We start from the raw sequence: 13,517 nt of genomic DNA on the forward strand, positions 1-13,517 counted from the left end.
GAAACCCCTTAAACTAGGTTGGCAGCCACAAGTATGATAGTTTTGAACTACTTCATTTACTTGCAAGGAATAAGATTGCTTGCATGCTTGGTAAAATAGTTTCCATGGCATTTTGCTGAATGGATGAATATCTGCAATTCTTTCTCAATTACTCAGAAGCTTCAAGTTGCTTGGAGCTACTGAAGTTGGACCATTTAATTTGAAATTCCCAATCTGGCCACCTTCCCCGTTCAGATCAATTCAGATTACTTAAATATTTTAAGAGTTTAAATCTTGGATATTGTTGGGTCATCTTTCTGCCCCATTTCCAGCAATATATTAAATTCTGATGATGCAGTTAAACTTAAAGCCACTTCTCAAAGAGAATGTGTGTTTTCCAACCCCACACTTCTTTAGGGACAGTGTAAACTGCAAGTTGAGAAAGAAGGAAGAGGCACATATGGAAGATGATTTGCATTCTTCCAAGGACATAATACTGCATGTTCTCCTCTTTCTTTTCCTGATATATGTACAACTGGGGGGATTAGCACAGAAAAGATGTGCTCATAGTTAGAAAGAAAACCTAAAGTGCTTTCACAAAGTTTGTATAAGCAGATTCTTTTCATAGTGATCATGTTCATGTGCCAAAACCTGACCCTTGCTGCCTTACTAACATATTGTTTCATATTTCCACTGGTGCTAAGCAATTTGTCATAAGGTCACAAAATCTGATTTTTGGCATATTAACACATCCTTGTTTTGAAAAGGGGGAAAAAAGAGGTTAACAGGCTTGAGTAACAAATTCAGATGCTGCCTTCATGCAAAGAACACTAAGAAAACTAACACGGGCTGCTCCAAACTGACAAAAGAAGGAGAAAGAAACTTCTTTTCTAATTTAGATGCCCTTAAACTTTACAAGGAATTTGCTTGCCTTGATGTTACTAAAAGCATCGACATGCTTATATCTGTTGATTTCTTCTTAACTGTTGTACCAGTCTTCAAGCCTCATAGAAAAAAGTCAGCCTGTTCACATATTAAGCTCATGCACCAAAATCATAGTTTAACTAACATAGACCTGTAGTGGTCTTGATTGGTTGAAGACTAAGACCAGTATAGCTAAATATGCTGCTTATGGGGGAACTAGGTGAGCACATTATGAAACGTAATTCCTTCTAAATACTACAGAAAAAAAAATCCAGAAAGAAATGCTGCTGTTTTAGTTTATGCCCTGTGTTTAGGTTTGGGCAAGTTTTCTTTTTCTTTATGAAACTTTTAATGTCTTTCTCCAGGTTTCTGGTTCCAATTTCAAGTGTTATCTGCAATGATATTGCTGCCTACATTTTTGGATTCTTCTTTGGCAAAACTCCATTAATTAAGGTATGTACTAAAGCACTTCCTCACTAACAAGCTTTTGCAATTTACAGTATTTTTGATACTTGTTCAAAAACATGTTTGTGGAGAAAATACTTTCCAGTGTACTGCATGGTACACATCTTTGCCAAAAAACCAAACTGACTTTCCTGTTTCTGAAAACTTGTAAGTGGAAACTGGGATTAATGTGAATGTAATATTAGCTTTACAGTATAATACAGTTTGAGCCTATTACATCATAATTTATAGTTAGTTCTCTTTGGATTTCATATGCAGGTTTAACTGCACATTTGTTGTAGACACTGTAATTTGAAACAAACTGCTATATCTTACAAGCCTATTTCTTCTTTGGTCTTGTTGACATAGCACTGAGAAGTAGTAATCTTCCTATTCTGACAGTATATGCAAGACCCTACAGAAAGCCATGAATATTTTCATGGTGTTGCCATGTGTTAACTTTGGGGTATTTAGTTGGTTCTGATTTTCAACTGCTCCTAAATTGAAAACATGATAGAATTTGATGAAGAAAATAGCTTGCTACACTGGTGTCTCTATGCCTACAGTTATTGGCTGTATTAGTTTGCCAGTCTGTACATAGGAAGCTAGTGTCTCCTGAGAAGTGTCCCCAGCATTAACTATCATCCAGGCTTCTGTCACTATCTGAATGTGCCCTTGCTAGCAGGGGTCTCAACAGAGCCATAGCACTTGTGCATGTTTCCAAGTATTTTGGTTGGAGGAGCCCACCAGTTTAATCAGGGTCCTCTGTGGCCAGAGGCAGGCAGCAACCTCCACACAGCAGCAGCAGATGGGAAGGGAGATCTCAGTTCCATCAAGCTGCCTAGTGACACCAAACTGTGGCACTTTCTCTCCTTGTCTGGGACAAGCCCTAGCTCTATTCCTCTATTTATCATGTTCTGTGCTGCAGTAGCTGACATTCTCTATTTCACCTTTCTAAAACCAAGTAGGAGCTTTAATGTTCACAATCAAGATCCAGAAATAGAGTAGAAAAGGGTTCAGTAGTGCAACTGATGAGGCTAACTCTATCTCTTTTGTGCCTAGCTGTCTCCCAAGAAGACCTGGGAAGGGTTCATTGGAGGCTTCTTTTCCACAGTTGTATTTGGATTTGTTGTAAGTAACCAGAGGACTTTTATTATATAGGTTCAGTCTTCAACTTCTTGTTTTTCCTGAAGCAAAATTACTGACAAATCTGGTCATCTCAAACTGCTGAAAGCCCAAGAGTTTGGGGGAATGGGGGGTTTGGATAGAGAATTCTGCCAATTCTTAACTAGCTAGGCAAGGGTTACACCTCCTGAATGGGTTATATTGACCCTTTTTGCCATTACTATTACTGTATCTGGAATAGTTTTTAGTTGTAGCCCTATTTTGAAATTGAAGTTTATTGATAGCATTATTTATGATTTGCAAAGTAGTACTTTTGTATTATGTACTTTATAATCACATTTCTCCTAAGAAGTAGTTTACACTGATGTAGAGCTACACGTAAACTACCATAGAAGGTTGTAACAGCATACAGGAACTGTTCGGATGAGGAATTTATCACCAAGGTCAGCAGAACTTGTGACTGCCAAATTTGGTCGAAGCAATAGTGTGAGTTTTAATGGAGAAATGAACTGCAAAGAAATTATAAGTGGCTAACATTTGGGGATTTTATAATGCAGAAATGCCCAGTAGGTATGAATCTGAGAAATACGAGAAGGAAAACAAGTTGGGAAAACATCACTAAGCATCTGGAACATCCATATTTGTCTGCCTTGTTGAGGCATTCTGCAACTTAGGCTAACAAGACCATTCTGCGTCTTGTTATTAGAAAGATTTTAATTTTCCTCAGCTTGTGATGACAAAGCCATCCATTACTGTATGATTTTTAACTGTAACAACAAATGCCTATTTCAAGAATCCTTGTTTTGCTTTTCAGTTTTCCTATTTTCTGGCTCAACATCAGTACTTTGTCTGCCCCGTGGAATATAACAGTGAAACCAACAGATTTGTGACAGAGTGTGAACCTTCAGAGCTCTTTCAGATTAAGAAGTACCCTTTGCCACCATTGTTTCAGGCTGTGTTGGGATGGGTAAGGAAAAAAAAACAAGGCTTTGGTTAAAATTGAAAGTATACTTGGCAGCTTGAACAGTTCTCTAAACCCTTCTGCAAAAGCATAAGGATGCTGGTAAGACTTGAAAGGTAAGAGCTGGATTAGTAGCATAAGCCTCTCTGTTGCTCAGGCAGGGCAGGTGGTCACCCAAGCAGAATTGAAATGCATTGCTGGAGTCACCTGAGCAAACTGTCCTGTGTTCTTGTGGCCTGTATCCCATTTGTGCTGGAAATGGATGTCACTTAAGCATTTTGCAGACAAACCTATTTTTGAAGAGCAACCTTTAAATTTTTGTGGTGTTGTTACTTCTGTGCTGAATGAAGAATGAGTACCAGTAATTGTTCCATGTGATATAGTCACCAACCCTTTTCCTTACACCCAGCTTGCAAATTGTTTTAAGTGAGCTGTTGTATCTTTGCCTGTCGGGAAACAAGTCATCAGTTATCTTACCCTACAAAGCAGTGCTTCTGAACATACAGGCTCCAGAAGCACTCAAACAGGAACAGAATACCAAATAGAAACAGAGCAGTCTGTCATTATCTTTCCTTTACGGCAAAGAGGAGGTAACTGGAATAAATGCTGAACAAGTGGGTTTGTAGCACTCCCCTTGCCTGTGAATTGCCTCAGGATGAAGTGAGTGCCCAGCACTAGGGAAGGCAGTGGACTTTACTTGTGGTTACATAGGTGTAACCCTGAAGGTGAAAGTTGATGTGGTTACAAGACGAAAGCACAAACTGGAAACTGTAGCAACCAAGCTTAAGACTAAAAACAATTAATAACTACAGTTGGTACCCGGAAAAGCAAGGCTACATCTAGAAGGAGCTCTGGTATTTTCATACCAAATGAATGTGCTGTTGCTTCAGGGACTGTGGGGTTGATTGCAAATTTAATAAGGATTTTTCTGCACAAAACCATTATGTGGACTGAGCAGTAAACGTCAAGGAGATGGGAATGTCCAGCTCTGTGACAATGTAATAGAGAGTTATCAACCTTAAAAAAGAGATACTAGTTCCACGTGCACTTCTAGAGTCCTTTTGTCAGGCTCTAGCAAGCCTTTTGAGGAGAGAATTTGTATTAGTGCTCTTTAAAGAGTCAAATCAAATCTACTTTTTTGGGGGCAGCATCCTGTTCTTTGGTTTTCCCTCTGTTACTCAGTTCCTGATGTTCTCTCTCAGGAATATGACCAGATGTTATGTTTGGAAGACATTTTGCTTGGTGTCAAAAGATGTCAAGCCTTGTGTTCTCCCAGCAAAATTGACTTAATTCCAACTCATAAACTTTTCTATTTGACCAACTTAATTTAGCCGAAAGGAAAGGTGTCTTAAGATAACTGCACAAAGTAGTCAAGAAGCTAATTGGTGTTCACCAGCTGTGATTCAAATTGGAAACACGAGGAACAGGGTTTTTCAGGCACAGATGGTGTTTATCAAGACCCGGCCAGCAGAGATGTGTTGTGCTCTCAGGGATGTAGCCAGCATAGTGTTGACTGAGAGGCTAGAGCTGCTACCATTGACTTGAAAATGCTTAAACAAAAAGACCCTTTTTTCTGATCTGTGTCAGGAGGGCAGACAGGTACCTGTTTCCAGTGAAGTCTCTCATATCTGTAAGAACTTGAACAGATCCAAACAAATTTCAAATCTGTGAACAGGGTGAGGGGAACAATATCTGTTTAAATGCAAACCATAAAGTATTAATGGGGGTGTATCATCTCCCAGTATTTCTGTATGTACACAAAGGTATGTATGTACAGTGGACAGTGCAAAATTCATATCTATCTTGAAAGAACTGCATGAGGGTGGAGAGCACCGGACCCCTTACTAGAGCAATACTAGGAATGGTTTACAGGAAACAGAGTTGGAAAAGAGCCAGGAAAGACTAGAGTAGCATCATTTGTTAAGGAATTATATTCCTTATGATCAACTAAGGGATTGGGTGAAAACCGCATTGTTCATTAAAGTTGACTGCTGTAGCAACCCTGAATACTTATCCTGTTCACATGACCAGACCTTTTAGCAACTTTCTACAGTGTGTCTACTTTTCCTTTCTTTACAGTATTACTTTGTGTCAGCAAAACAGGAGCTTTGTAGAAATTTGTTCTGTAAGAGCCCCATTTAAAAATATTTAAGCTTAAAATGCTTATGGCCAAACATACTGAAATACAGTGCTATTTACTTTACTTGCAGGAAACGGTGAATATGTACCCATTTCAGTTGCACAGCATCGCACTGTCGACATTTGCCTCCTTAATTGGACCGTTTGGAGGATTCTTTGCCAGTGGATTTAAAAGAGCTTTCAAAATCAAGGTGTGTAATGAATCCTGTAAGCCAGTCTTATTTTGTTTGTTTGTTTTTTTTCTAATTTGAATTAGATAAATTAGTGGGTTGGGTTTGGGTTCTTTTAATCATTTGTTGTAGTACCTAGTGTTTCTACTAAGGTGTAATGATGTTTGAGCTGGTTTTTAGCATCAGCAGTAGTACTTTGTTTTATTAGATATATGTATGTGTCATGTTGATTATACACAGTTTTAGGAATGTGACTTTAGTGTTGGAAATCTGACAATAATTTGGTTTTATATTTTGGTTGATAATTACTCTTCCAAGTTATGTTGCAGAAGGGGTTTAGACAAGCAAGATGTGAGACATTACACTTGACGTGAAAGGCAATCTGTAGATGCCCAAGAGGCACCAACAAAAGTCTTACCTTTCAGATTGGGGCAGGCTGTGTTTTACCAACAGTATTTGTGTTGTACGCAGATGCTGATGAGTCAGATTCACCAAAGCGTGAGATGTTTGGCTGCCTTTGCCAATACCGTGCTGCCTTGTAACAAGAGTGTGTATTGGCAAATGATATGATGTGCTAACCTCTGTTTATTGCAAGGTTTGCGCTGTCGCTTGTGGCAGTGTTGTCCCTGGCTGATATTAAGTGGCAGCAGGAGTATGGGAAGAGGGCAGCCCCAGATTTTCTCCTGACCTTCTTTATGTCTTGGTAGGACTGCTGTAATTCTCATCCTGTTGCTTATTGTTGTTCTTGTTGTTTTTCCCTATGTCAACCAGTTTTGGCATGTGCTTTGCACAGACACGTATCAACCTCTCTGTTTGTGCTGAACTCCCATACATGTGCTTGTACTTATCCCTCTTTCTTATACTGGTCCAAGAAGCTTGTCCGGCACTGTCTGGCTAGCTACAGCCTTGTGTGCTGTCATACCTGTGTATGTCCAGGTAGCAAAAGACTGTGTGAAGAAGGGCTTCTGAGGGGAAAAAATGCTTCTGGAAAGCAACACTTAAAGTAGAATATAAAAAAGTAGATATTCATTTTTTTTATATATATATATATATATATATATTTCTGGGCCCCAATATGGTGACCAGGGGACTGCTGGGAAGACAGGAATGTTGTGGAATTGTTACTGATGGCAGCATGTAGGCTAGATTGGACACTTCAAGCTTGCCCAGCATTGGAGGGCTGGAATGGCAGTGGCACAGGACTGATTTAACTTGCTGGCAGTTGCCCTATATGTCTACGGTCAGACTTTTCACCCAGAAAGTTCACAAGTGTGAATGATAAAAAGGATATATAAGAGAAGTTTGATAAAGCTGTTCTACGGACAAGATGGGGTAACACAAAGGTACTGTATTGAGATTTGTTTGCATGAGAAATAATTTGAAGTAGTGGCAATTTTTTCTCTACAGGGGTTTTGGATTGTGTTAAATGTATTTACATAGTTTTTAACTATGGTTACCAAGAACCCAGTGAGACAAATAGCATGTGAATGGGCAGTACAACTTGCAAAGAGTCCTCAGGTTAATGCTTCTCTTGTAGCAAGTACATGTTAACATCGTTAGTGTGTTTCATTTTAATCGCTGACCATCACTTTTATCTTAATTTTTCCCCTCTCTGTCCTTCACACCCAAAAGGATTTCGCAGACACAATCCCTGGTCATGGTGGGATAATGGATCGCTTTGATTGCCAGTACTTGATGGCCACTTTTGTTCATGTCTATATCACCAGTTTCATAAGGTAAGGGCTTTTTACAATATTAACTTCTTAATCTTGCATAGAAGCTGTACCATAACTGTTTCTTACAAGTTATGTTCTGCACTGTTAGCATAGCGGAGATTGCAGGTTTCTAGATACAATTTATGCAATGTCTTAAAATATAGAACTATTAAGAAAATGCATGTAGCTGCCTAGGATTTATGTCAAGTTCAAGCTGTGCCTTGATGTTCCTGTGACTACTGTTAAAGGTAACCTGTGTACCCTAAATACCAGACAGTTTTGTGCAGCAGCCTCTTAGAAGATAAACTAAAAAAGATCTCTTGATGAAAAATGTTGATTACAGTGATTAAGGATGAATCAGTGAATCTTATTTGTCATAAGCCTTCTTAATCTCCATTTGGCAGCAAATACAAGAAATGCCTTTTAGTTTCTGTTAGGAGGATGCTCTACCAGTAATGCTCATGCATCCTGATGAGAAGAATGGGAGAAATCCCTAATTTGGTGTCCCCCAAAATAGGAAGGCATTGCTTGTGCAGCAAGAGGAAAATGGAAAGCTGTTGAGAAGTTTCTTTAGAGTGGCTGCTTAAAAAAAATACTTTTTTTTTTTTTTTTAATTGACAGGGGTCCAAATCCCAGCAAATTACTGAAGCAGCTGTTGATACTTCAGCCTGAGCAACAACTAAGCGTGTATAAAACCCTGAAATCTCACCTCATTGAAAAAGGGATCCTGCAGCCATCTCTGAGAGTGTAGTTTGTCAAAACAGGGGACTAGAAGAAACCTCCATTTACAAGAAGCCTGTGGAAAAGCATTGCAAATACAAACATAGATAACAGCTAAAGGGAGAGTAGTTTGTGGTCTGGAAGAGGTGAATGTTTCCTGAAATAAATGTGAATGCTATGACTTCCTATTAGGACACAGAGGATCTCTTAGTCCTAATAAAATGCTTGCAAAGTAACAGTTCACATGATGCATATTTTAGTTCCTGAAGAGGATGGCAGCAGCCTTCCTTCAGCACCCAGCCCAACAGACTTTGTATTAAAAAAAAAGAAAATTCACTGTTAGTTTTTAGTGAGTTATTTAATATTGTATATCTTAGCAATACTTTCCTTGGTTTCCTGTGGCTACTGAAACATAAACAGATGAGGCCGGTGGTCACTTTAATGTAGCTCAGTGCTAAATGACAATTGGCCAGAAAATACTTGTTAGCCTGGTCAAAGAGGTAGTTACAGCCTGCTGTGTCAGACTCCCTGTATTTACTAAATCGCTGGGAAAGTTAAACTTAGCCCTGTTTTTAATTAAACACCTTCTTACAAAACTATTTCATGCTTAAGAACCTTTGCTGAATTATAGGTGGGCTGTTTGGGGTGTGGAGCTGCTGGGTTTTATGTTAATGTTATGGATTATAAACAAGCATCCGCATCCAAGAGTGGAGATTACCTGAGAAAATGGGATTCTCCAACCCAGGAAACAGATTGGAGAGCATCTGGAGCTTAAACCCTTGGTTTCCATGGCCTGGTCAGTGTCTGAAGACAGTAGTCCAAGCCTTATTCCTTGTGCCTCTTAACTACCATGTAGAATGGGGGTATTTCCTTCTTTTTAAAAGCACTTGGAGGTCCTGAGTAAGTGAAGTTTAAGTGCTGTTTTATTAACACGTTACTCAGTGAAGGCCGAAGCTTTCATGAATGTGCACAGTGCAAGACAGGATACATGGTTCTTATGCTGTGTGTTGTTATTTATTAAGAAGATCCTCAAGCAAGCTTGGGTAACCAAATAGATGTTTGAATGGAGAATTTCATAGAAAGCAGCTATTCTGTAGACATATGAGAAAAGCTGATGGTCTGTAATTCTCAATGCTAGCTGTTTTCTAAATTGTTTCATTGTGCGACATGTCTTGATGCAAATAAAAATATACACTTTTTTTAAATGACAGAAATTACTCCTGTACAAAGAGAAAGCACAAATGCCAATTTTGTTTTGGTATACTGTAACTTGATAAAACTTAATTTTTCCAATTAATTGTAAATAAGTTTTTCTCCTGCAGTTAACGTACCGATGCCACATATGTCTCTGTGTGTACATATATGTTAAAAATATTAAAAGATGTATGTATAGGTAGAAAAGATGAAATTTTTAAACGGTTGGTGCTACTTGAGGATAAAACCATGGAGAAAATCACTAGGGTGTGTGAAGAGATGCATCTGTAAAACACAGGCTGCTTTTTTTGAACACCATGTGTCTGGGACCACTGTGCACTCTGTTCTGTGTTTAGGCCATGGTAGGCACCTCCTTGTCCATCAGTGGCTGTATGGCTTGGCTTATTAATTGGAGGGGACTGAATTTCAGTCCTTCCAGCAGAAGGGCAGCATAGCCCGAGATTAAAAGGTAGCACAGCCTTTCTGGGAGTGGGATATATGGAAAGGTGCTTTAAAAAGAAGGGAAAAGAAAATGAGAGGGCAACTGTAGTAGCATATCTGGAAAGCTAACTTTTAGATGAAACTTTGGTTATTAATGGGACTTTAGTAGGTGCTTATGAAAAACCACAGCCATACTGGAGTTGGTATATCAAGTTGGTATATCTTTATCCTGGGTCTTTGAAAAGAAATAAAAATTTAAAAAATTATATAGAGAATATATATATAAAGGTAATTGTTACTTTGGAAACTTGACTTTTTAGTGTCATTTTATAGCATGTATAATAAGGAAGTTAAATTATATTTTAGCATTTAATATAACAGAGCATTTGAAATTAATTGCTATGTATTTGCACAAGAGAAAGTTCAACACTGCGATTCTGCTGTTCAATGTTCAAATGAAGAAGGAATCACTTGTGAACTCACTCATTAATTCTCTGGGTAGAACAATAGCTTCCTGCCAGCTGAGGCTTGGTGTAAATAAACCTCAGCAGAACTTGTCACTATATAGTGACAATTATGCTTGCTTACTAAGAAGTGCATTTACCACACTTGTTACTTCTGTTAGTTCAAGCACTGCAATATGAGCAACAGAAAAGTTTAACTTTTTACACCGGTGTATCTTTCCATTTGCAGTTGTGTTCCAAGTTGCTATAATTACCCACTGAGCAGAAAAACAAATAAATATGTATATTATGTAAATACTGTAAATGGTATGAGCATATAATGTCTGGTTTGGTTTGACTGTTTCAATCTTTCATTGAAGCAGGTGTTGTAATAAAAATAAAGCTGGGACAGAAATCCCCCTGTCCAGTATTTCCTACAGCATGTACAGTGGGTGGAGATTTCTTAACAAGAATTCATATTCCTTTATGTTACTGGTTAAGGTTATGTTCTTAAGCAAAAAGCCTGCTGTTAATTCCCTACTTTTTGTCCCTCAAGACTTCAGGTGACCCCTGACTGTTCATTCCCTTTTAAGTCTTGGATTCAAGGCCATTCACCTCCTGCAACCTCAAACAAGCTGGGTAACAAGTGCACCTCTTTTCTGTATTACAGCAAAGACTGTAACATCTGTTAAACACTCACCATCAGCAAATCACGTCTGTGGTGTACACCTCCTCAGGCTTTAGAAAACTACAGAAGGCACAGAGGGAGCTTTCCTGTAGCCTGCTTTCTGATGCTTTTCTGAGGAAAGGAAATGCAACGTCACTGGTGAGTTTTCTCCTGCTCGACAGGTAAAGTTTTGGACTGTTTCTTGCACAGAAGCAGGAGATTTTTACCTTCATCAGACAAAACCTTTTCAAGGTGTGTTTGCTGAGGCAATTGGAAGGAGCTGCTTTCAGGGATACTGGCACAGCAGCCGAAGTAATCCTTGTTTGTGCAGTTGCAACAGAGGGAATTTGTGACTTTTTAAAGTTGACTTTAGTTATTGTACATAACTCTTAAACCACACTGCACAGAGCCCCTTTGTCCAGCTTGTACCAGAACCTGCACGTAGCAAAAGGTACAATTGCTCTTTCTCTTGTAAATAGTTTCTCAATTAGAAAACGGACATTCAATTCCATGGTTTAGCAATTTCAGATTGCATAAACTTCAACTTGAGTCCTGCATCTGACAGCATTCCAGAAACAGGTAGTAATGTGTCACCCATAAACACAGAATCACAAAATCATTTAGGCTGGAAAAGACCCTTGAGATCATGGAGTCCAACCGTTAGCCTAGCACCGAGTCTACCACTGATGTACTGCTGAATACTACAGACACTATGATTTATTCATTGCATACATATTACACCCTGACTCCTCAATACTGATGCTTGTTCTTGAAATTTTATTTTGATCTCCAAAGAAACAGGTGAGGAAACCCTGGTATTATTAGGATTTAATTAGCACCGACATAGCCTTTGCGAGTATGAAAAGGCAACATATTCTCGTAGGGAAATGAAGATACAAAGCCTTAGCCCCATTTAGGTGCTACCTTTTCACTTGCACTTGACTATGTCAAGGTACAATAGCAGCAGTTTTCTTCCTTAAGTGGTTGCTGCTCCCATACAAAGCTACCAGGCCAGCTGCCCTTGGCTCAGTGGGACTCAAGTTTTAAGTTAGTCCCACATGCAGCAAGAGGATAGGTTTTCACTTCTGCTGTTAGGAGCCTGCCCTTTGAGTGCAGGAAATGAGGTACTTGTGCTATCTGGCAAGAATAGTGCACACCTTTAAATAAAACATAGTGAGAGCTCTAATTGCCCAATAGTGCCTTATATTAACTAACTGTGGCTAATCATTGGGGTTTGTATGTACTTAAAGGGTGTGTGTGTAGCTCTTCGTACTTTGACCTTGTTTCTGGTGTGACAAGCTATTGTACCTGTCAAATGTATGCTATCCTGAGACAGTGGGAAGCAAGCTCTGCCAGACTTTGTGCTGTCCAGCTGCACTAAAACAAGTTTCTGACTAAAACTTCAGGTGGAAGTGCTGTGAAAGTACAGGCCAGGTCCCTTCTTCCTGCAGCAATTCTGGGCAGTTGGCTCTTCTGTTTGGAAGAAGAAAATCAATGTGAAAAATGACATGTCTGCATTTAATCTAATTGTGCCTGCTTGGTTGTGCACAACCTTTCCTTTGTGCAGTGTCCTTCAGGCTAACTTTTGACAGCAGCACAACTGGCGCTAGTGATGCTTTGAAGTGTCACACCTACCACGTTGCAATCCACCTGAATTATACCTGAGCCCAGCAGACAGTGTCCTGCCTGCTGCCTGGTTTTCTCAAGACACCTGCCTCAGAACATTTAAGGCCTGGCAGGGGAGTCCTGATCCCTCTCACTGCCTGTTTTGTAGAAGCCTTGTGTCAACGTGGGGCTGGTTGTGAGCTGCCCGTCTGTGCTGGGTCACTGGAGAAGTTAGGGCTTTCCCCTGGTACACGGCTTCCTAAGCCCCCACCGGGGTACGTGACCAGGCTCTAACCTTGGCTGGACTAAGGCTTCTAGTCAAGGAGCAGAAACTGCTTCTTTTTCTGGAACTGCTGCATGTGGGAGCTCGTAGCATACACCAGGCAAATTAACTTGGGTTTCATGTACTGTTTATCTTGAGCTCAGCCAGAGAGAGACTTTGAAAACCTCCCTGGAAGAATTTTAAGAGGCAGTTACATTGCTTGGCTTCCTAAGCAATGAGGTAGTCCTTCTGCATTCAAATTGAAGGCAGGCTAACTCCACCACAAGGGTGCAATGCTAAGGCAGGCTCTGCTGTAAGCGGCAGAAAGCTTTAATTCTCTGTTCTGAGGGGTTAGATGATGATCTTTACATCAGTACACCAAAGGAAATAATTTAAACATAATTAACTTGAGCTAACACTGAAACTCTTGGGAACAGATGGTAACTGATGGTGTTCAGTGCTAAGGGGGCGGGGGGTTAACTTTATCAGGGATGTGATATTACTCTTTGAATTAAGACAAGTCTTAATTAAACTTGACCTAAGTGAAAATACAGTGGGGTTAATAATATTACCTTTGCTTCTACTGTAGTTCTGGTATACTTTTAGAGGGGAGAAGGATGAAACTATTGCTTTACTGAGGATTAATAGTGCAACTTATTTTCAGAAATGCTATGCAACTTCTCCATTGCTTATGCCTGGTTTTCACATTCTTGCTTCAGTAACTGGTA

General features: G+C 39.5%; 1 protein-coding gene across 2 annotated transcripts in view; it reads left to right on the top strand.

Annotated features, from left to right (window-relative positions):
- Positions 1 to 8,780, top strand: part of CDS1 (CDP-diacylglycerol synthase 1) — a 31,793-nt gene extending 23,013 nt beyond the window's left edge. The window contains exons 8-14 of one of the 2 annotated variants that reach the window (XR_008971305.1): positions 1,269 to 1,356; positions 2,410 to 2,478; positions 3,287 to 3,439; positions 5,644 to 5,763; positions 6,338 to 6,445; positions 7,375 to 7,478; positions 8,079 to 8,096. Coding sequence is in view for 1 of the 2 variants with exons in the window: in XM_057402024.1 (XP_057258007.1) it covers positions 1,269 to 1,356; positions 2,410 to 2,478; positions 3,287 to 3,439; positions 5,644 to 5,763; positions 7,375 to 7,478; positions 8,079 to 8,208 (664 nt within the window). In the remaining variant the exon portion in view is untranslated. Of the gene's footprint in view, positions 1 to 1,268; positions 1,357 to 2,409; positions 2,479 to 3,286; positions 3,440 to 5,643; positions 5,764 to 6,337; positions 6,446 to 7,374; positions 7,479 to 8,078 lie in introns of both variants that reach the window. The other variant, XM_057402024.1, reaches the window with a different exon arrangement.
- Positions 8,781 to 13,517: the final 4,737 nt, after the last annotated feature.

Source organism: Pezoporus wallicus, unplaced genomic scaffold, assembly GCF_028554395.1.
Source record: "Pezoporus wallicus isolate ANWC-B61680 ecotype Strahan unplaced genomic scaffold, APGP_CSIRO_Pwel_v1 contig_7178, whole genome shotgun sequence".
NCBI lineage: Eukaryota > Metazoa > Chordata > Aves > Psittaciformes > Psittacidae > Pezoporus > Pezoporus wallicus.